The following is a 23,400-nucleotide window of genomic DNA, read 5'->3' on the forward strand; positions in this document are numbered from 1 at the left end:
GACGAGTCTCTGTAGAGACCATAGTAGGCTGTAATGTGGAATACTAAGATACATCAAATAGATGGACTGACATTACAAAAAGGTTGATGTAGTAGGCATGTACTTTCTGTGTCTGATTGTTCTTGACAAAACAATTGCAGAACATGCACAAACAATTAAATACAAATATGCTTTTAATGGCACTTAATTTATTATGCTTTTTTGTTTGTTGCATATATATAAAAAAGTCCTTTACCTCCTTAGTGCTCTCTACAATGGAGCTGCCGCGCTGGCCAGCATTCCAGAGAGTTAAGTAAACTTCAGTGATGGGCACTTTGTGATTGAAATTGAGTTCTCTGCACCTTAGGATTTCCTAACTTACAATTTTTCTTAGAATTAACAAGAAAACAGGGCTGTTATTTGATGATGTGTTGACAACTCAAAGCTGTTTGGAAATATTTCTGGAGCAGTCTTTGCCAGTGCAAACGGAATATGTGTGTGTGTGTGTGTGTGTGTGTGTGGGTGTGTGTGTGTGTGTGTGTGTGTGTGTGTGTGTGTGTCGGGGTGTGTGTGTTTGTGTGTGTGTTTGTTTGTGTGTTTGTTTGTTTGTTTGTTTGTTTATGCATGTGTGGGTGGTGTATATATAACACACACACATTTACGGTGGCCAGCAGGTGCAAACGCGGAACAACGGCCAAAAACACATTAGCAGGAAACAGCTCCTGAAAATCCTGAAAACAAATACAACCAAAAAACGCTGCATTTACAGAAATGATGCAAACTAAATACAACACACAAACCCCGAAAACAAACGCAACAAAAAAACGCTGCTAATACCAAAACGATATACAAAGTCCAAAGCACGTACAAATCCCAAAACAAATACAAAAAAATAACATTCCGGAAGTGCTCTAGGCCTCTAGGGGGCGCGCTACGTGGAACAGATTGATGTCTGACCAGACATAGAGAGAACGAACAAGAGTGATGGAAATTGAAGCCGGAGGAAACAAAGTTGATCGAAGTGGAAAAAGTTGATATATAAGAAGGTAAGTTTTGTTTTGATACAAAGAGCGTCATATTTACCCAGCTAGCGTTAGCTTGTTTGGTAAAAGAGTTTGCAAGTCAAGAGACAACACTGTGCACCTAAATGTAACTCTTGACATCAAATAGATATATTATAGGTGCAGAGAGGAGTTGGTTTATTGTGCCCCAATGTAAATCCTAATGTTAGAGTTAAATGACGGTCAACAATATAATGTACCTCTGTCAGTTTGGATTTATCGTGGCATTTATTCTTAATTAAAGTGAATACAATTTTTTTCAGTCAGTCATTTGTGTGTATGCAGGTGTGGGACATTCCAAATGTTCCAAAAGTGAGCACTCCACGAATGGACAACAGTTTGCCAGGGTAAAAATAAAACATGGTCAACATATTATGTTGTGCCACAAGAAGCAGAATGTTTTAACAGTACAGTAGTTTGAATATATTTGTTGTTTACCTTTATCAGACCTCTCAGGCACCCACAACCAGCGTCTGATCGGGTAAGACTTATTAAAAATGTAATTATACCATGTAGGTTTGAATTTGTTTTACATGAAATCAATAAATCCCTTTGTGTGCACTTATTTCCTGGGTAAAAATAGGATGGAGCACCAACCCCATTCCAGGAAGAGGTCCAGTCTGCCCCGGGTCAGAACCACTTCTATAGGTAAACGGTGTTGACAGTTGGATCGTGACACAGTTGTTTGGTGTGTATCTTTATTTGTACATGTGTTTGTTTGTATAGCCTCCAATCACAGTTGGTAACATTGCCACGAAGCAGAACAATTATACTTTCATACATTTCCAAATGACACCCACAATATCTGACATCTTAGTGAAGATGATACCAAAAATACCCACAAATATTTTTCAAAGATCAGATATTGTTTCTTGCATTCTTTTCAAATGTTTACAAGGATTGTGCAGGACTATGACACAAGTACTGTTGTCAGTTTAGAAACCAATGTGTTGGAAAAACAGGAAGAGGATCGACATCCTTTTGTAAATATGACTGTCATGCATATATTATATATTTGAAAATAATTATTCAACTGTGTTCTCACTGCAGCAACTACACAAATGTGTATGCACTTATCATTATTGATAGCCAGTCTGGGCCAGAAGAAAAAATGGAGCAAAGGTATTAATTGTTACTATTACCACTTAGTTTTTCTATTCTATACTGTAAATTTTATTACAAGCTTCATCATTTAATGTTACAATACATCACTTTGTCTTTCCCAGCACAGAATACCTGACTGCGGAGGACATTGTTGCAAAACTCTCTGCGAAAAGACCAAATTCATCTTGCAACAGGTTCAATATTAATAGAGCCAATGTGTGGGATGGAGCAATCCGTGGCTTCAAAGGTGCCTCATTCGATCCCTCTCATGAGACGTCAGTTAAGTTCACTGATGATGAGGGACACACTGAGGATGGAGGGGACGCTGGTGGTCCCAAGCGTGAGTTCCTGACCCTCCTTATGGAATGCCTGAGAATGAAGAAAACATCACGTCAGCAACTGTTTGTGCCCCATGGCGGTGTGACTTTCCCAGCCGCTCACTGTCTCAAGATCTGATTCTAAATGTATAATGTTCTCTATAAAGATAGAACTAATACACAAGTATGAATGTATAATATAAGCTGTGTTGTGTATTTAATGCATTGGTCCACAATTTAATGATGGCTTCTACATATTCCACATAAACAGACAATGAAAAAATGTGTCCTTCATGCTGATAACTAGTGTATGCATCTGCCAATTAGTATTCTAAACAGAGTACTTTGTTGAATCCTTATTTCTTGCATTTGAAACAGAAACAATAAAAAAAAGTGAACTTACTGTTGTCTTCAACTTCTGCCAAAAACTGTACATGTTTGCCACAGGACCCACAGGACATTTGAACTGTCCCCAGAAGTTGGCCACAGAAAGGACTAAACATGGCAGCCTGAAAAAGACATACATTGATGTAGTAAATCCATTTAATCAAGTCAGTCAAAAACACACAGTCTAAATAGTGGTTAGCTAAATAAATAGAAAGATACATTATGTTTATCGTTGAATCTGTGTTTTGTCTCTCTCTCCTTGAATGTCTTCTCTATATTTGTTCTTGAGCATGTCTAATGCAAACTACTATCCTGTCATTACTTTGTCCCTCTTCACATTTTGTCACTTCTCTCTCTCTCTTTCTCTCTCAATTCAATTCAATAGCTTTATTAGCATGAACATAGTTACAGGCAATTGCTAAAGCTCTGTATAGTTGCAACATCTATACACAAATATATACATATAAACAAACTGCTAAGAATTCAAATGTCCTTTTTCCGCGGTACTCACTATGGTCCGGGTTATTTGCCTGCACTTGATTTGTCATCTCTTTTAACAATGTTCTTCCCTCACTTTATCTTCTCTTCACCTGAAGCTCTCCTCAGCTGGTGTAGTAGTTCGGCACGCTAACGCTAGCTATATAAATATGACGATCTATGTATAAAAACAAAACTTACCTTCTTATATCTTTCTCCACTTAAATGAACTTTCTTTCCTCCCGATTTCCATCACTCTTGTTCGTTCTCTCTATGTCTGGTCAGACATCAATCTGTTCCACGTAGCGCGCCCCCTAGAGGCCTGGAGCACTTCCGGAATGTATTTTTTTTTGTATGTGTTTTGGGATTTGTACGTGCTTTGGACTTTGCATATTGTTTTGGTATTTGCAGCGTTTTTTGTTGCGTTTGTTTTCGGGGTTTGTGTGTTGTATTTAGTTTGCATAATTTCTGTAAATGCAGCGTTTTTCTGTTCTATTTGTTTTCAGGGTTTGTTTGTTTTTCATTTCATTATTTGCAGGTGTTTCCTGCTAATGAATGTGTTTTGGACCGTTGTTCCGCGTTTGCACCTGCCGGCAACCGTACACTTTCTATGGGAAGAGTGTCTCGTTTCTTGACCTCCATTTAACCCGGAATAGATCAATAGGGCAGTCGCTTCACTACCTCTTGTATGTGCAAATGTGTTTGTATTCATCTCACTGCCTTCTGCCTCCCTCGCAGTTTATTTTAGACCCAGCTCTTGTCACCTTAGGACAGAAGTGAACAACACCACATACTTTTATTTCAATAAGACAGTCCACAAATTAACACTTATTTGGCGATCGGGAAAGACAAATGTTATCTATCAATTTACAAAACCATATGTAAGTGAACCATAATGATATATTGTGGTCTACTTACTTTAAAATTAAATATCTGTGTCCAAATATGAAAATATATTCACTTTTCTATACAGGAAAACAACAACATAAAAGCATTGTGTCACGATTCTTGTGTTATGTCACGTTTTTAGTTTTGTATGTCTTGTATTGGGTTTATTTTGCTGTTCTGTTCTCCCTGTCATGTTTTATTCCTTGTGTATTGTCTGGTCCCTCTCCCTGTGTTTTTCCTCCCTGTCGTTAGTTTCCCTGTTGTGTCTAATTGTCTGATTGTGTTCACCTGTCGCTCTTGTGTTTCTCCTCCCCTGCACGGCTGTTTCTCGTCTCGTGATTACCCCTCCCTGTATTTAGTCTTGTCTCTTCCTGTGTTCAGTGTTGGTTCGTCTTTTGTTGGTGACTGAGTTCACCGGGGAGTGTTCTGTTTGTCCGAGTTTAATTCTTATCCTTGAAATAAAGGTATTATCTGCATTTGGGTCCTGCTTGCTTCACTCTACCGTAGCACATTGTTTTTGTGGGTCCAATGGTTCTTCTTTTCATGAATTGTCAAAAATATTTAAGATAGAAAAACCAACCAGATCTAAGTCCTATTTGGTAAGTTATTATTTCATATAGATAACATTCAAATATAACCATGATTGACTACATTTGCAAGTAGTTTGACCAACTCCTGAAAAGAGATTGCTTTGGTAATAGTAGAAAAATAAAAAATGGTTTTGGATTAATCAGTCTTGACAGCCTACATTTTCAGAAAAGAAAGCAGACTCACCACTTTAGAGAGTTAAAAGGGAAGTTAATATTCAAATAAAGTCCCTTTTTGGTGGAATCTGCAGTCTTGCTTCCAATAATTATAGTGACTCATGTCTAACACTTGATGTTCCTATAGATACCAGCCCCCACCAATTAGGCTACAACTATAATATTCACCGATTTGCCTTTGTCCTATAATAAAAAAAAAAGAAGCATGGCTGCATTTCTCGGGAGAGAGACAAAACATATTTGGAGAAACTCCACTCGACTTATGCTGTTCTCAACAATACTTCCTACAACACATCACCACGTCAAAAAACACCAACAATATTGAAGCACATGAGAAAAGATGAGAGAAAATGATAAGGGGTGTACAATAGAGTATAGGTGGAGATGGAGCTTCCCTATACGGAGAATGAGATGAAGGTCATGGAAGAGAGGAGTGCACGGAAAATTAAAATCATGTGAGAAATCAACCTTTGGTGGAAATGTTGGATGAGGGAAGGGATACAGTTGTTGAGGTTCAGGATGTGGAGGGGGTTGTTGTCCTGGGAGTAAGAGTGGAATGAAGGAGAGAAAAGGGGTAGGTTGGATTTTTTAGAGGGAGGGGAATGATTGAAGGGTGTTAGGATAAGATGGGCAAGATGAGGATAGTATTGTAACAGTACAGGGTTGGCAAGGAAAATGAGTGGGTCAATGTGTGAGGATGAAAAAAGAGGTGAAGGCTGTGGTGAAAGAAATTACATGTGACGTGAAGGTATGAATATGAGGAAAGACAGAAGTCAATGTGGAGCAGCGTAGGAACATTTCTTCCTGCTTTCTTTATATATTTAAAGCTGTCCACCAGTGCTTTTATTAAAACCATTACTTCCACTCCCTTTATCTCCAACCTGACATTGTCCAGGAAGGTAAAAAGCTAATGTTCTCAAAGTTATTTGCTGTGTCATTCTATGACATTTGCTTTCAGTTCTAAATTGATAATAAAATCTGGGAAATAAATGCCTATATTAATTAAACCAGATTAGATGAAGCTGTAATGATCGCCTTGGGAAAATTGGTTCTTTCTGGGAGCAGAGAAAAGGATATAGATAAGACTGGATGCTGAGTATGAAAGATAAAAAAAATAATTACAGCAGAATGCAGTGAAATAACAATTCATTAATTGAATGTGTGTTTGTGGCAGCCTAGTAGGTTTTTAGAGATCTGCACTAAACAAACAAGGTTTTACCAATAATACTAAAGGCTTTATCAGTCGTACTAACTCCGGTGTTGTCCCAGTTCTTTTGGGCATTTCAAATGTTTTGTATGTTGCTAAACACTTGTTTTATTTGCAGAGACTTATCAAGGTCACTGTCTTGTGACTACCAACATAATTACCCAAGATATGATATTTTATAATTTCACAAATAAGGAAATAAACTTAGATACCACTAAGGTGAAGGGCATTGACGAAACTGAAACGTTGACTGTCAACACATTTCACACAACTGTATTAGGTTAGTTTAAAGCAATAATAATTAAGTTGAACCTAATTTTATTATTTTTTTACTTAATATTATTGCTTACAATTCACCCAATACAGTTATGTTAAATCTGTTGACACAATACATTGAATTCAAGACAACGTTTCAGTTTTTTCAATGTGGTAAAATATTTCTCCCACGTAATAATGAAATATGATCCACAAACACTGTTTTGTATCCATTGTCTATTCTGACTGGTCTTTGATAAGTGGCAATTGAAATATGCTTATGCAAGGGTTACATAATAGCAACTTCACACATAGTGTTTTGGTAGGGACATTTTAGGACTGTAGAGTACATTTAAAACACTCCACACACACTTACTCCTCTCAAGCACCAATTGTTTTTTGTTATCTTAGTGGTCTACTAAAGGCAAACCTAATAACTTGTTGTGCTTTGACCCAAACTAATTTGACGAGGAAGTCAGCATTTATTTGTTTTTTAGTTAAATGTTTTGGAGTTATTTACAGGCAATAAGGAATTTGATAAATAGCTAATAAATAGCTTCAATATCAAGGAAAAGCCATAAGTTATGTTGCAAAGAGAAGCGGTCCAAACTTATGCTCAGCCTCACAACCAACTTGGAACAAACAGTCTGTAGATCTGTAGTTTGAGGTTCTGGGACTGTACGGCTAATTACTGACACAAAGGAAGGTTAGCCTACAATGAATTAGCATGCACAAATGGCACCGTATAGAATCCATTCAATATTCTTTATACAAATTAATATGCACAATTATGAAAAATTGCTTCATGCCATAATAGATTGGCAATGTAAACTCTGCATTTCAATTAGGTACTTCATGCTTTTAAGAGATGAATCTGGAAGTGATCATTTATTAATCTTTATAAAAGCAGCCCTTTGGCCAGAAGCACTTTCATCATGTTTTTACTGGCCGTGTCTAACTGTGCTTGTGCGTCACTGCGTGGTAGTGCATTCAGTAATATAGCATGTATGCAAGTGTTTGTTGACTTTGTTCACCTTTTTGCCCTGCTCTCTGAGCTGCTTATTTGATAAAAGATGAACTCAAGCTTTATCTGTCTGCAAGTACTGACACGCATTGAACGAACTAAATGAAATCAGATAATGTTGTTTACGTAAATGACTTCTATTGTTTATTTTGTTATATTTCTTTAAACTGAGTCACTCGTAAATCTTTTTTTCGCCAAAAGTTCACCTTTGACTTTTGAGAGCTGTTTCACCAAGCTGCTGTCTGACTGCATGGAAGAAGAGCTGGAGAGAGGGAAGGGGATGAGTGAAAAACATAGGGTGTGATGTTTTGAATTAACTCAGTTCAGAGTATCATCATCATCTCCAGGATTAAAATATCAAAATTGAGTTCTTGGATGAAGCTCAGTTGCTATTTTTTTTTAAACTTTGCAACATTTATTTGAATTGCATTGATACATTGTTCCTTCTGCATAAATGTCAGTGGAGTTATCTCATCACTTTTTTCCTCTATCTCTCTTTTTGCCTTCTCCCTGCTGCTGCCCCTTTTTTATCCTCCTCCCCTCCCCCTTAGCCCTCTCTCCCTCCCCTTCTCCTTCACTTCCCTCCCACTTTTCTCTCTCACTCTAAAGAGCACTCAGTCTCTGTGCTCCCCTTCATTTCCCGCTCCAACATGTTGGCAGGAGGAGAAAGAGGAGAATGCTGCGCTCTACCCTCGGTGCGTTCTTGCCACCTCTCCGGCCAGCGCACGCTGCCTCTGACTCAGCCTCAGCGCTCAGTTGTCTCAGCCTGAAGGACTTAAGACAGGAGCTGGAGGGGGAACCAAAGGATACACTGGAGACCAGGAGCTCTCCCACCAGGGTCCTCAACAGGAACAACAACAGCAGGAGAGCAGACAAGAGCAACTGCTACTCATCTGTGGTGGAAACCACTAATTCCTCAGCAGTGACAACCTCTTCTGCCCCCTCTAGCTTCCATCCCTCCTCTTCTTCCTTCTCGGCTCCAAGATCCATGTGGCAAGAGGCAATAAGGAGGAAGCGGTATCTCCTGAACCGGCCAGGGGAGTCTGGTGAAGGAGATAAAGGAGGAGGGAGAGGACAGGATAAGAGGAACAGGTCCCCGGATTGGCTGTATGAGTCCTACTACTGTATGAGCCAGCAGCATCCTCTGATTGTGTTTCTGCTGCTCATAGTGATGGGAGCCTGCCTGGCTCTGCTGACTGTGTTCTTTGCTTCAGGACTGGTAAGCTTCTCATTTACACTCAAACATTCACACACATGCATTTTGCAAATCAAAAAAAGTACAAGTAATCAAACAAGCAGGATAATGGTCACGTGCATGGCAATATGTGCAGCGAGATCCTATCTATTGTACTATCTGTGTGAACAGTGTGGACATGTGCTGTCCACACACATATTGTGAACTCTCACATGTTTTACAAGAATGCATAGGAATCAGGGTCACACCAACTATCTTGCCAATTGTGTGTACACACACACACTTGTACACACACATCCAAAATCCCCTGGCATGTCAAACACAATACACATGCTCCTCTTCCTCATAGACTCATGCACACATACAAACATGCATACTTGTGCAACACCTTTATGCACGCACACTCTTGCAGCATGCGGTCCTCATCGCAGCACTAATGCGAGGAGAAGGGTGAGATAAAAGTGAGGGGGGAATAAGCGGTTTAGCTATTGTGTGAGCGCATGCATGACTGAACTACAGAAAGGAGATCTGTTTCCCTCTGTCACTCTTTTGACACGGTTATATTTGCTCTTTAAATCTAAAAAATTCAATGTAATTTAGGCAAAGCTAATTTAATAAAAATGATGTAAAGAAAAAGAAAATAATGTTGTGTTCATAATGACATATTAACACAATATAATGACACATTTAAGAGGATATATTAAGATGAATATAACATTTTTGCTTTAGGGGTGCCCTTTTCCATTCCCTGTCTGCTATAAAGAAGAGATATTGTGAAGTTGTTTTCATGCAGTGTAACATATAACAAACATATGGTGCCGTCAGTAAGATGAGTGTTTGGACAATCAAGACAATCAATCACTGTTATGACTCATTACCTTAGCCACAACTGGTGTTCCTGCCCATGAAGTCACTAATTGATAGCTTCGCTTTGGATTCATTATTTCATCCAGCTGGCAGTATGTGTGTCAAAGCTTGGGAAAAGTGTGAAAGTGTAAATTAACCATGAGCTTAAAATTAAGTATTGATGTAGAATTAGAAACATTTACAATCCAGAGTATTAAGGAAAGATATTCCCCTGAAATCTGATATAATTCAGTTTTCCTGTCAAGCCACTGTCAAGTCAGTGTGTCCTACATATACTCCTTTTCTCTATCCTTGTGCTGGATGGGCATGGCTTTAGCTACTCCCTTTTTTCCCTTCCATCTCCCCCTGTTACTATGCAGGCTCGTTACTGTGTCATGTCTCACCTTCTCATATTTCTGTCTCTCTTTCATTGGTATCCCATCATCCTTCCATCCTGCCATGGCTGACCTAAATCCTAAGCTTTTTTGGAGCTCTGCTTTGGGCGAGACAGACTCTCTGTGGCTCTCTGCAGCCACTAATATCCTCTGCCTTCCCAGTGCATTGACTGTGAGCCTATGGAAGAGACAGAGGAAAGGTGGGGGTGGGGGGCTAAAGCAGGAGAAAGAGAGATTGGTAGAAGAAGGAATGAGTACGGATCTTTAGTGATTTTCAAGCATGATAAATAAAAAAACATTATTGAATGTTATTGTAACAGCATGCATGGCTGTTATAATTTAGAAAAACTAGTAGTAGTAGTTCAAAGAAAACCTTTCTTTCATTTGCATAATGCATTACAATTTACATGGTGAATATTAAACATTTTTAAAGATCAAAAATACATTAGAGAGCAAACAGCTGTATGCGTGAATTAGGATCTAGTGTCAGCAAATTAGGTTTGAGATTGAATGAAAAGAGTGTTTTTCACAGGATTCTATGAAACAATCAGGGGGTTTGCCAAAGTCTTTTGGAGGTTTTTGTGGCCGCAAGGAGCAGCAAACTACTGTAGGAAATAAGGCACATTTTTATTGGTTGATATCTACTTGCCTGCATATCCGTATCGTGACCCTTTCCCATCCCCTCACACTACTGGCAAATCAGTGATGTGATGAAACCTGGCAAAGGCAGGCAGCACAAACGGCTCATTTCTCTGTGCTATCCTCCAACATCTACCTTGAAGAAACTCCTGAAATTTTTATTAGAACTTTCAGATCTAAGAGTGTTTCAGAAAGGCAGCAGCAAATCCATTATGGATGCGGCTCCAACTTTGCTATTGGTTAAACTAGGGGCTTTTTAGCGTTTTCCTTCACTCAATAAGATGTACTCTCAGTAGGAAGGTTTTTCTGCTTTTACATCTATGTATGGAAAACAGGATATGGACCAATATTGTCCATGTGTATTAAAATAACCATTCTTAAGAGCAAATCAATTGTAAAATCCATACTTAATTTGCTTTTATCAAGCCATGTATACGAACATTTTTTTATATTCATTCTGTTTTTGCAGCCTTCCATTCATTCTGAGACATGTCACAATTTCTTGTGGCTGTATATACAGAGCACAAAGGCATTGGTTATATCTTGTCACTGACTCCTTACATTAAATAAAGCGGGTAGATTTACGCAACTTGTTGTGCTGAGAAAGTCGAACATTTACAAAATAATTTGTTTTATGTTTTTACTGTTTCTCTGGGTGAGTCACTGACATGTCCGCCTTGGTTGTTTTTGTTTTTGCAGGACACTGAAGATGAGTAACGGGGCTAGAGGCGTGGCATTTTATAACACTGAGAGGCTGTTTCATGCCCCCTTAGACGTCTCTGTTTTGCTGTGTTTACCTCTCTTCAAGATTCGTTCTTCAGCTGTTATCTGATGCATTGCATGTCTTCCCCTCTGTCTTAAATCACGTGTCTCCTGTCCATGCCTCACTTTCTCTTGTAATGCTCTACATTTTGTATCTTTTGCTTTTTTTCAGAACATTGAGGACCACGTGGCCTTTGTAATCACTGTGCCAACGGCAATGGCTATCTTTCTGGCTGTTTTTGTACTCGTCTGCATTGAGTCTATCTTCAAGAAGCTTCTACGTGTTTTCTCCCTGGTTATCTGGGCATGCTTGGTTGCCATGGGTTACCTGTTTATGTTTTCCGGTGGGATCATCTGTCCATGGGATCAGGTAAGATTTGTTGGTGAATTGATTTGATGTATAGACACGTGTGGTTTACGCTACTCTTAGTAGCGTAAGGAAAAGCCAAAACAACTGATTGTGAATGACGTATTTGTGTATACAGTACAGTACATGGTTCACTCCTAGTCCTAGGTCTCTCTCTTGAAAATGGAATTCATTGGAGTGCCTAAAACAAACTGAACATGGTTCAAATATGAGCACATAGGGGATACGATAGAAATGTAGGCCAATGGATTTTGGATATAGCTGGTGGATGATTGTTATTTATCCCCTAACTCTTTTTCCTATTAAACTGAGTTCTCCTTTGGTTAATGGCAACATCTGTGGGGATTGTGCTGGATTTGCACATGTTGTGAAAGTTCAGGAAAGAAGTATCTACAAATGATTTTTGCCGTAAACCAGCATGAAAGCTAGTAGCAAGGGGAGACAGAATATTTACTTGGCTTTTATTCACTCTATGTTCTATTTGAGTTTGCTTCTATAATGCCTAAACACATATGGGTTTTTATCAGACCAAATATTGTTTTTTAGTCTATGATGAGAGCGTATTGTGTGCAGATTATCTCCTGTCTATAGTGTGGAGTGTAGTTAAACATGGATACATGTGAAACAGGACTTTAGGATTCAGAGGGATTAGGAAACAAACGCCCTGAAGTAAACCAATGAAAAATGTCTTATCATAGTGTGAGTTATATCCACCTGCATTATTTTTGACCTGTTAGTCATCACAGTTATGTATCATGTGTCAGACCTTTAGACTTCAAATCCACAGCTACATCTGACTCAGATTCTGTCCAGTTAAAGCCTTTAAAAATAGGACGTTTGGTCCTGCATGTGACATCCATTCAGTTGCTTGTTTTTAAGTTTACTACTCACACACATTGAGCAGAAATTCGGAGCACAAAAAAAGGGGAAAATGTATAATACACAAACAAGAAATGTGGGGTTTAGTTATTTAGTGAGAAGTATTAAAATGGCTTACTATGTAACTGTTGAATTGTAACTACTATTTCAAGGGATGTGTTTGTATAGATTAAAGCTACAAAACCTACAAGCCACTGTATATGGAGTTGTACTAACAGAAAAGTGTATTAAGGAAGCCTGGCCAATTCTTTATTTTTTTTTAAACTACTGTATATCAAGTAGTATAAATCAATAGATGTTTATATCCAAATATTTGCCAGCTTCAAGGGAACTACTGCTGAATTACTGAGTATGTAGCCCTCTTATTATACGGCAGCAGATGAGTCAGAATGAATAACAATGACCATTGATCTGAAAACTGTTTTCTTATGAAATTGGACTATTATTGCATGTTTCAGTGGTAGTGCAGTGGATATGATTTAGTGTTATAGTAAAGCAGTAACAAGTGTAACTGCCCATTTGTTTCACATTTTATTAAAAAGAAATACAGCTTCAAGTCTTCTTGTAATATAGCTATTTACTATTTGATGTGTAAATTCATTCTGTATACATCTGAAGGTAAATGTGGCAAGACGGACAGCATCATTTTCATTTACTTGCTGCATCAGGGCTCATTGAAAGCAGCACAGCACATTAGGTCTTCAGCGTTTGAAAGCTGTGCTCATTCAACAGTACTTGGCAAAACAGATGTCTGATGTGGCCGTTTCTATCACAAAGAGGTAGCTAAAGATGCTCTGATTCACACGAATCTCCATTCATTCCCTTCTTTTGCTTACTAAAAATTGCAGGCCATTATGCTATTACTGCTCTGTGTCCACTGCATCTCTGCCATGCTAATTAATACGTATCTGAAGAGATATTGTTGTCGACTGGCATTGCCTCATGAGTTTTTAGAGGCTACTGCCATATTATAGATTATACTACTTTAATCTAATTGACCACTCGAGAGAACAGAGATGTGCTGTTTGCCAACAAGCCAGGATAAATGAAAAACAATATTAGCTTTCTATTTGTCCACTTGTTTGGCATCCCTTCAAAAACACTAATCACCACACTTAAAGGAACATATTTGTATCTCTTTCAAACGGTGACTTAAATAAATGTATTATGTAAACAAATTACACACAATTGTAATTGAAGGCAATAATATTAAGTTTAAATAAAAAGTAATATGTTCAATTTGAGACTATTTTTTTCAACTAACATAATACAATTATATGGAACCTGTTGACATAATACATTTAAGTCACTGTTTATTTGTTTTTCAGGCAGGATCCAGCCACTAAAACATGCATTACGTTTTCACTCTAAAGTGACTGTCCTTTCAATCAATCGTTTTTTTTTTAAATTATCTTGCTTTATTGAAATAATGAATTAATGTTTACCGAATACTATCAGCTGGCTGAGTAACTTGGTCCCCTTATTTTACCTTATCTGTATCTGAATTAACATAATGCATTTCCAAAGCCACAGGGTTGGCATACTCAGCTTTGTATATTTTGACTGATGTGTATTTCTTGAAACTAAAATAAAAAAGTACCTGGAAGCTGAAGGGATCAGCAATGTCATGCATAGAATATTTTGCTGAGTGTTGGGTAAAGTGCCATGACTTTACGTTGATAAACATTTGCATTAAAATATGACACTAGATTTTGTTTGTAAATCTGTATGAGGTAAAGAAGGCATTTTTTTTATCCAAATGCCTTTTTTCTTTCTCAATCCATTACTGCCAGTATTATCGTCTGTGGCAGCTAACAACAGTTTATCCATGCCGATAACTCTTAGTCCGACAAGCTGTCAAGCTAGAGTGAGAAAAATGCAGGTATACTAGAAATGCTATTAAACCCTTACTTGATGAATGTCTTAGCAATATTTCCCTACTCTTAGTCCATTTATTTCTAAAAAGCTAATAATTTAACAATATTTCAGATTATAGGGAAAGCGAGAAATATATATGACATTTTAATTCCTTCCCATGCTTGCTGCACATTGTAAAGAGTAATCACAATTAAGGATAAAATGGTAATTTATTGTCATTTGGTTTTGCAATTAAATGCACTTATAGTCCTGAACAAAAAAACAATAACATCTTTCCACGGGGATTGAAGGATAAGTTCAGAAGTCACACAGCCTGAAGAAGAATGGAATGTCAACAGATACGTCTGCATTGGTCTGGAGTTGGGCTAAACAAACCCTCAATGCACAGAATTTGTCTAATTTGAGTAAACTAGTTACTGGAGTTTCTTGAGCAATCATAACAGCTTACTTCTGTAATTCCTTGCCAGATGGCAGCAGGGGGAACAGCCTTTGAGGGCACTTCACTCTTCAGCACTTCAGTGGATGCGATGTGAACTACCAATCCTGACTGCCTGCTTGTGAGGAAGACCAATATCCAGTTGCTGAGTGTGGTACTGATGCCCAGGGGGCTAAGCTCAGTCTCATGTGGGGCATTGTGTTGAATGCTGAGCTGAAATCAACAAACAGTTTTTTAATGCAGTTGTTTTCCAGAAATGTGTGGGCTCAGTGAAGGGGAGTTGAAACGGTATCCTTTGGATCTTTTGGCACACAAACTGGTTAGAGTCCAGGCTGGCTAGGATGTTGTTTATCCGATGTGATGAAGAACTAGTTTCTCTTGGGCTGTGCAACAGTATTTAAATGAGCCAAGGCTGTCAACTGGAAACTTTAAGCACATTTTGGATCTAGTGTTAGTAAGCTATTTCAGTCTGTTCATCAGTGATTAAGAAGTCAACATTAATGCCAGGGCAGTTAGTACATAAATAAGAATAAGTATAAATGCTACCGCTCCTCAAGACTGGTAATAATCAATTTAAGCCCTACATTCAGTAAAATATTTGAATTGAAAAGTTACTAATGTTATATTTAGATTGATGTGTTTACTGTTGCAAATTTGGCAGGTTGAGTGTGCTTTTGACATTTGGACATTCATCATAATTAAAGCCACCAACCATATTGGATCTCCACCTATTGTAACATTTGAAGAAATTGCCCTGCTGCAATCACTTAATCCTGGACTTGGAGCATGCAAAACATTTGCTTAAAAGCCAATTATATTAATAACAAATAATTTGAATCGTTCTTTTTCCTGGTGTTACTGTGCAGTTGCTAAGTGTATGTCTGCTCTGGATAAGTAACAGGGGGAAGGAGAGAAGGAGAAGTAAAAGTAAGAGTTAATTAAATGCTCCGTACTGTAGCAGGGAGGTTACCATGAGAAGTAGGGGAATTAAACCATGATTAAACAGAGGGCATCATGCTCTCTCACCAGCTCCACTGTCATGTAAAGCCCGGAGCGCATTAAGGATGATGTCTTTCGTCCCATGTCATTCATACAATGTTGCTGTTGCTAGTCAGTGGATGAAAATGTTGCTAACCATAAACACAATTAGAAATTCCACATTTTACATACGCAAAACAATTCAATGAAAGACTAATAACTAAAGCACGTAAATTGCTAAGATACCAGCATGTCCTGTAATGTGCTTTAAATAGCAGACTCAAATGTCTGAATAATTAACAATGTGGCTGGCAAAAGAAAATTGGACACAGAGAGGTGGAGCCCTGAATTCATACATTATTTTTAAATCTTGGGATTTCTTTCTATCTGAGCATTTTTTTCATATTATTTCCATCCTGATACACAGTGATTCTTGATGACATTTTTTAAATCCAACACGTACAAAGATATGTATTTCATGTAGAGTGACAAAAAGCGTTGTTAAAGCAGTCAAAGGGTCTGGTATTTCTCTCTGAAGTTTAAAAAAAAAAAAAGAGCAGAAAGAGACTTAATTGTGGACTTACATTCATTAGATGGCAGAGAAAATTCAATTAAATAAATGATAGTATTACAGTGTAACTGACTGTGTAAATAGGCACGGGTCAGATAATGGAATTGAAAGCCAGTGTTACATAGGCCATATTTATGCAGTGATAATTTTAGAAAGAAAATGTGTGTATTTTTGATGATTAGTTTTCTGTGACATGGCCTTTTTCTCCAATCATCCACAGTGACAGTGATAGCATGTTGTCGTCATCCTTTAATTAAAGTTATTCTGTTTGTGGTTTTATTTCCAAAGTCAATTGCCCATAACAGAGACTTCTGTTGCTGAAAGCTATTTAATATTGTACCCAAAGGCACACAAAGCATCTGTTTAAATATATTACTTCCATCCTTTGAAAGGCAAAACACCAGTTAACAGTGAAATAGATGAAATGCTAAAATGATCCTGCAAAGATCCACAACACATGTCTGGGATTTGGCAATTGAAATGTATCATGTCATAAATCTGAGGAAGAGAAAAGGGTTGGAACAGGAGGAGCATAGTGAGAGGGTAAGGCACAAATATAGAGAGGATTACCACTGAAACAACATGACAAGGGTTAGTGCCACAGTTGGGAAAACATAACAGCACATTTTGAAGTGTAGATCATGTTGTTATTGGTGTAGTGGTGGCCGAGTAGTTAAGAGCGGTGAGTGCAGTATCTGAAGGGTTTGGGTAAATGCCACGTGGCAGCAACTTCCCGGGTTTACTTTTGCCATTGGCCCTATCTCTCCTATCTTCCAAACTGCCTCTAAACAATCAAATGTACAATGAAGGCAAGAACATGTGACAAACGCATCAATATTAATGGAGGTATAAACTTAACCAAATGCAGGTAATAAACAGCTGACCCTACTTGTAAACCACGTCTGGCAGAATATAACTCTTCTAGAAGGTAATGTGAGGTCAGTAATCTGCAGTGTCATGTTTGCAGTTACCATTGCCAGTGTTTTTAAATCAATTATTTTAGGCTAAGAAACAGTGACTGAAAAAAAATGGTGGACCAGCAAGATTGTGCTGTAGTATCTCTCCCTCGTGCGTGTAATGTCGGTGCACATTAGTTTCAACGGAACCATTGCACGCTAACAAGGCAACTCTATTTGCTCACTGTAAGAAATAACATCACTTTTGTAGCTTTAACTACCTTCAGATGGTGCTAGGAATTGTATATATTTTTCAAAAGAACTTCTGCACTGGATAAGACAACTATTTGATTATCCTACTATCCTTAATTTGTATTAAGGATTTGTACATCCTTTATGATAAATATTGAGACCATAATATGAGAACAGGAGATGGTTACATTTCAAACTGCACTGTCAGTACAGTACACTGGTAGGTAAAGAAATACCACAGAGACTTACAAATGATACTTTTCCCTCAAAGAGTCAGTTTAGTACACTTTCCATTTTCAAGCCCAAAAATCAATTTGATGCTTATCATTTCCCCACAAAGCCCTCTGTGTTTGCTAACGAAGGGGAGATGAGCTTATCTGTGTGGACCAGCATCTAACCCTCACTGTGAGATGTCTTGACCTTCTTTCTCTCTGTGTCTCTCGTCTCACACGCACACGCACAAGCACACACACGCACACGCACACACACACACTTTTGTGAGTATACAACCAGCCTCATTATGCTTTAGGACAGAGGAGGTGCGGAAAGGAAGGGGCCTGCCAGGTTTCAATTGTAAAGAAGATTGTATTCGACAAAAATAAGACACAAAATAATGATAGAAAATGCAGGCAAATAGAGGGGATGATGCAAGGGGACGGAGACATGGAGAGATGCAAAAATAACATGTGAACGAAGAGTGATTAGGCTATTTACATTTGTATATGAAGTCGGAGTCTTTATTCTAGGACATTGAAAATCATATATTTTTAGTGCTAAAAACCTATTATCTCAGGAACCAAGGACGACATGATCAGACTGACTGTGGAAATTATAATTACCAAGCACTTCGGCTGGAAGCACTTCCGGCAGGGAAGATAGTGGCCGACCCCTCCAACCCTGGACACAAACTGTTCACCCCCCTCCCTTGTGGCAGGAGGCTGCGCTCCATCAGGACCAAAACCTCTCGCCATCTGAACAGTTTCTTCCCCTCCGCTACTGGCCTTTTAAACAAGGCCCAGCACCCCCCACTGACTATTTACCTCAGCCACAACACAGACTCAATATGCATTACATTAATGCACACAATGTTTAAATACTGCTTACTGCACATATTGTATATTCTATAAATTATTGCATTCTATTTCGATGTAAATTACTGCTTATTTTATTGCTATCTTACTATATTTACATTTTTATTACAGTGTTCTTAATGTAGTTCACTATCTGTGTACTTTTTTAAATATTTGTTTTTTATTTGTATGTATGCACCATGACATCAAGTCAAATTCCTCGTACGTGTGAACCTACCTGGCAATAAACCCGTTTCTGATTGTGTCTTATCTACTACATTCATTTTGCATCTACACTATAAATCCACCAATTTGTCTTTTTTTTCCTCAGATTTATTGAGTAATGAAAATAATATATATCATTTTTTAGGGTTAAACACACACACACCCCCCCCCCCCCCCCACACACACACACACACACACACACACACACACACACACACACACACACACACACACACACACACACACACACACACACACACACACACACACACACACACACACACACACACACACACACACACACACACACACACACACACACACACACACACAGACATAGTGTAAATCTAGCCAGTAAACTAATCTCTGCCACAGACTGTAGACTAAAAGCCTGATGTAATCTGACGCTCCATCTCTATAATTTGTTTTATGAACTACTCAGTGTCATTATCAAGGAATGGATTAATGCGGCAGAAGCAGAGTTGACTGAACCATGATGGACCGCTAAAAAGTTTTGTCCACTTAATTGTCAGAGGGAGGGTCCTTATGTGCTTGAAGGAGGCTCCTCACTGTTTTATTACTGTATCAAGGGGAATTCGGCAGGTTTCTCTCCTCATGCAGCCTTTCCATTATCATGATTTCATGATTCAGTAGCCACATCGGATTTTGGAGCATTAATTAAGAAAAAGTATTTATGGGATGATGTTGCTGTGCTAAATGACACTTGTCTGCATATTAGCAGCCCTGTCTTGGGTTAAGAAGATATTTCTCTTTTGACAGTTAATGTATTTTTTATAGACCAAGACTGCATGGTAGCATTATGATGCCACAACAATGGTACTCTTGGTTTAGTTGGTGCATTCTGTATCTGTTCTGATTCTTAAATCATATCTATTTATGACAATATTTTTATATGAGTACACACTGCAAACATATCACAGCCACTATTGTTACTTCAGCCATCATTCCTTACCTGTCTAATCCTCTCCCCTGTTCAGTTTATCCTCTCTGCTAGTCACCTGACAGACGTCTCAGGAGCTGTTCATTCTGTTGTTTGCTCTAAACTATAAATAGACCGAGACATCCTGCTTTTTTTGCCAGATTGTGAAGCTGTTCCTGCAACCAATTTTCACTAAACAGCTTCAAAAAACATTGCATTTGGATCCTAACTACTGTTGCTGGAATCACCGAACCGTTAAAATGTAAGCATAAAATAGAAATGCCCAATCAAAGCTCAGCCAAGCAGATAGGCTAGGACAGAGGGTGTCGTATTGTCATACTGATATTCTGTACAAACTGTGAAGTCCACTGAGACAAATGTAACATTTGTGATATTGGGCTATATAAATAAACATTGATTGATTGATTGCTAGATTATTAGAAACAGTTATTTCCTGGGTTTCATAACGCAGCTGGAATTATTTGGACCAGAATAACACACAGGTACGCAGACAAGAATAATGCAAAGAAAATTAAACTCTATATTTAAACTTGCTTTCAGAGACAAGGTCCATTCGGACAATAGTTTTGTTTCATATTGTTACATTACATTGCATTTAGCTGACGCTTTTATCCAAAGCGACTTACAATAAGTGCATTCGACCAGGAAGATACAACCTTGAAGAAAACAGAATCATATAAGTACATCAGGTTTCATAGAGCCAAACATTTCAAGTGCTACTCAACTGGCTTTAGATAAGCCAGCCCTTTATTAGTATATAAGTGCTTTGTTAGTAATTATATCGCTCAAAGTGGAGTCGAAAGAGATGAGTTTTCAGTCTGCGCCGGAAGATGTGTAGGCTTTCTGCTGTCCTGATTTCAATGGGGAGCTCATTCCACCATTTTGGAGCCAGAACAGCAAACCAACGTGTTTTTGCTGATGGGAACTTGTGTCCCCCTCGCAGTGCGGGTGCAGCGAGCCGATGCAGAGCGGAGTGCACGTGCTGGGGTGTACAGTTTAACCATGTCCTGGATGTAGGAAGGGCCAGATCCATTCGCAGCATGGTACGTAAGTACCATTGTTTTGAAGTGGATTCTTGCAATTACTGGAAGCCAGTGAAGGGAGCGGAGGAGCGGAGTGGTGTGGGAAACAACAATATATATATATATATATATATATATACACGCAACAATAATGGAGCAACACAGACACACGGTGTCAAGGAGTGAACTCTGAGGCATGAACTCAATTGCACGACTCAAAACTCAGACTCGGATAGTGTTTCAAAATAAAGACTTTACTGGGATTTGCACAGTAATGAAAACAAGGAAAACAAAACACTCTTTCGAGAAAAACTAGAACAGTGATCAATAACATAGATCCATGAGAAGTCCGTGAGGTAAGCAGGAACGTAGGTCATAGAGAGACAACGAACTGACAATGAACAGGAGGGAGCTAACACCATATATACACAGGTAAAGGGGACACAGGTGGAAACAATCAGGGCGGGGAAAATAATCAAGGACGCAGGAGACAGAAGGGGGCGGGGAGCGTGGAGGCCTGGAATGAGATGGAGAATTAATTAAGGGAATAAACATAAAGCACAGGACAAAGGGACATGACAAAACTAAAATAAAGTAGACCCTCCAAAAAAACGCGGGCAAAAATTCTTGATTATGCGGGCTAAATTCCTTGATTATGCGATTAAATAAGGGGGGTTTTTATGTGATTTTATGCGGTGAAATTGCGGGAAGTTGCGAAATATGCGGAAAGTTGCGAAATATGCTAAATATGCGGGGAAAAAGAATAACAATTTTTTTAAATATTGGGCTGTCTTATTTATTCTCTCTCACACACAACCTGCCACTAACGGTAAACCCCTTTACTATTCAATTAAACACATTCAATGTTTATTTATTGTAAAAGCAATTGGGCTATTTTAATCTCACACACACACTTCTCCGCCTCATTCTGATTTCATATACTCGTTCGTTATCTGACCAGCTTCAATCTTGTAGGCTACTCACTTCGTTTCTTGTAGCCCTCGAAAGGGTTTTGGAGGTTGATGCCTCGGTGAACGTGAGTTGTTTGGCTTTCTTGTCCGCAGCAGCAGAAAGCATTTTCGAATGTTTGAAAGAATCAAAGTGGGTCGTCACCGTCGATTTTCTCTTATGCTCCAACACACAGTTGCACGGGGTGCAGAATAGTTTCCCCCCACTTTTTGCCCGGTCTTTAGTAGAAATGTTCGTCGGTAAATGAGATGGATTAGATATTTTCATCTTGGTGTTTTCTCTATCGTGTGAGCTCCACACGTTCACTCTATACAGTGTTGTTTACATTCTGTGATGCGCGAGCTGATGACGTCACGTCAAGACGAGTAAACTTTTTTTTTTCTCAACTTTTTGTGGAAAAATGCGGGGATTATGCGGCCTTTTGATAAATATGCGGCCTTTTAAAAATCTGCGCCATTTTGCTGATTATGTGGTAAATTCTGCGATCGCAGAATCACGTTTTTCTGGAGGGTCTAATAAAGAATAAACTTTCACTATAAGTTTCTTAGACATGACAGTACCCCCCCTTCTAGGGACGGCTCCTGACGGCCCAGGCTCCTCTGAGTTGAGGCGGTCAAAATCCTCAATGAGGCTTTTATCTACGATGAAGCGGGAAGGAATCCATGCCCACTCCTCAGGACCATAACCCTTCCAGTCAACCAGTAACTGTCGCCCTCTACCCTTTTTCCGACTAGCCAATAGTGTCTTGACTGTGTAAACCGGACCTCCATCGATCATCCGGGGGGGCGGGGGGGGTTTGGCGGTGGGAACCATAGCCCTCTCCTTCAATGGTTTTAGTTCCCCTACATGGAAGATGGGATGTACCTTCATGGCCCTGGGAAGCCGTAGTCTCACTCAAACCGGGTTCATGACCTTGGTGATGGGAAAAGGACCCACAAACCGGGGAGCCAATTTACGGGAGAGTACGTGGAGGGGAAGGTCTCGTGTAGAAAGCCAGAAGTTTTGGCCTGGCTGGTACACAGGGGCTGGTCGGCGTTTTCGGTCTGCTGCTCTTTTAACCAGTTGTGAATTCCTGCAGAGGATCTTCCTAGCCGCAGCCCACACGCGCCGACAACGCCTGACCAGAGCGTGGGCAGACGGGACCGTGACCTCTCTCTCCGTGGCTGGGTACAGTGGCGGCTGGTAGCCATAGACACAGTGAAACGGGGACAGGCCCGTGGCAGAAGTAGGGAGGATGTTGTGCGCATACTCGGATTCTTGGACACCAGGCAGCGCAGGCATGTCTCCAGTTCTTGATTTAGGCGCTCTGTCTGGCCGTTAGACTCCGGATGGTATCCAGACGAGAGACTTACCGTGGCACCGATGAGGCTGCAGAACTCCTTCCAGAAGCGTGACACAAACTGGGGGCCCCGGTCGGAGACAATATCCTTTGGGAAACCATGAAGCCGAAACACATTATGCATCATGACCTCAGCCGTTTCCTTAGCTGAGGGCATCTTGGGCAGAGCAATGAAATGCGTCATTTTAGAAAACCGGTCTACTACCGTGAGAACTGTGGTTTTACCTCTAGAGAGGGGCAGGCCAGTAACGAAGTCC

General features: G+C 39.3%; 2 protein-coding genes across 6 annotated transcripts in view; both read left to right on the top strand.

Moving 5' to 3' along the window:
- Positions 1-929: 929 nt before the first annotated feature.
- LOC307045482 (G2/M phase-specific E3 ubiquitin-protein ligase-like) lies at positions 930-4,200 on the top strand. 4 transcript variants are annotated; one of them, XM_079691163.1, is made up of 6 exons: positions 953-1,025; positions 1,326-1,387; positions 1,488-1,521; positions 1,624-1,688; positions 2,091-2,162; positions 2,267-4,200. In XM_079691163.1, the coding sequence occupies exons 2-6, from the start codon at positions 1,368-1,370 to the stop codon at positions 2,598-2,600; spliced, it is 525 nt and encodes a 174-aa protein (XP_079547289.1). In that variant the 5' UTR covers positions 953-1,025; positions 1,326-1,367; the 3' UTR covers positions 2,601-4,200. The 4 variants fall into 4 exon arrangements, 2 of the variants coding, with proteins under 2 accessions (XP_079547289.1, XP_079547290.1); XM_079691164.1 differs by lacking the exon at positions 2,091-2,162; XR_013809937.1 differs by lacking the exon at positions 1,326-1,387 and having other exon boundaries at positions 930-1,025; positions 2,091-4,200.
- A 3,894-nt stretch (positions 4,201-8,094) lies between these two features.
- adcy2a (adenylate cyclase 2a) overlaps positions 8,095-23,400 on the top strand; it is an 88,542-nt gene continuing 73,236 nt past the window's right edge. The window contains exons 1-2 of one of the 2 annotated variants that reach the window (XM_079693700.1): positions 8,095-8,682; positions 11,473-11,670. In XM_079693700.1, coding sequence (XP_079549826.1) covers positions 8,140-8,682; positions 11,473-11,670 — 741 coding nt within the window. In that variant the 5' untranslated portion in view covers positions 8,095-8,139. The remainder of the gene's footprint in view (positions 8,683-11,472; positions 11,671-23,400) is intronic. The other variant, XM_079693701.1, reaches the window with a different exon arrangement.

Source organism: Notothenia rossii, assembly GCF_949606895.1.
Source record: "Notothenia rossii genome assembly, chromosome: 7".
NCBI classification, from domain to species: Eukaryota; Metazoa; Chordata; class Actinopteri; order Perciformes; family Nototheniidae; genus Notothenia; species Notothenia rossii.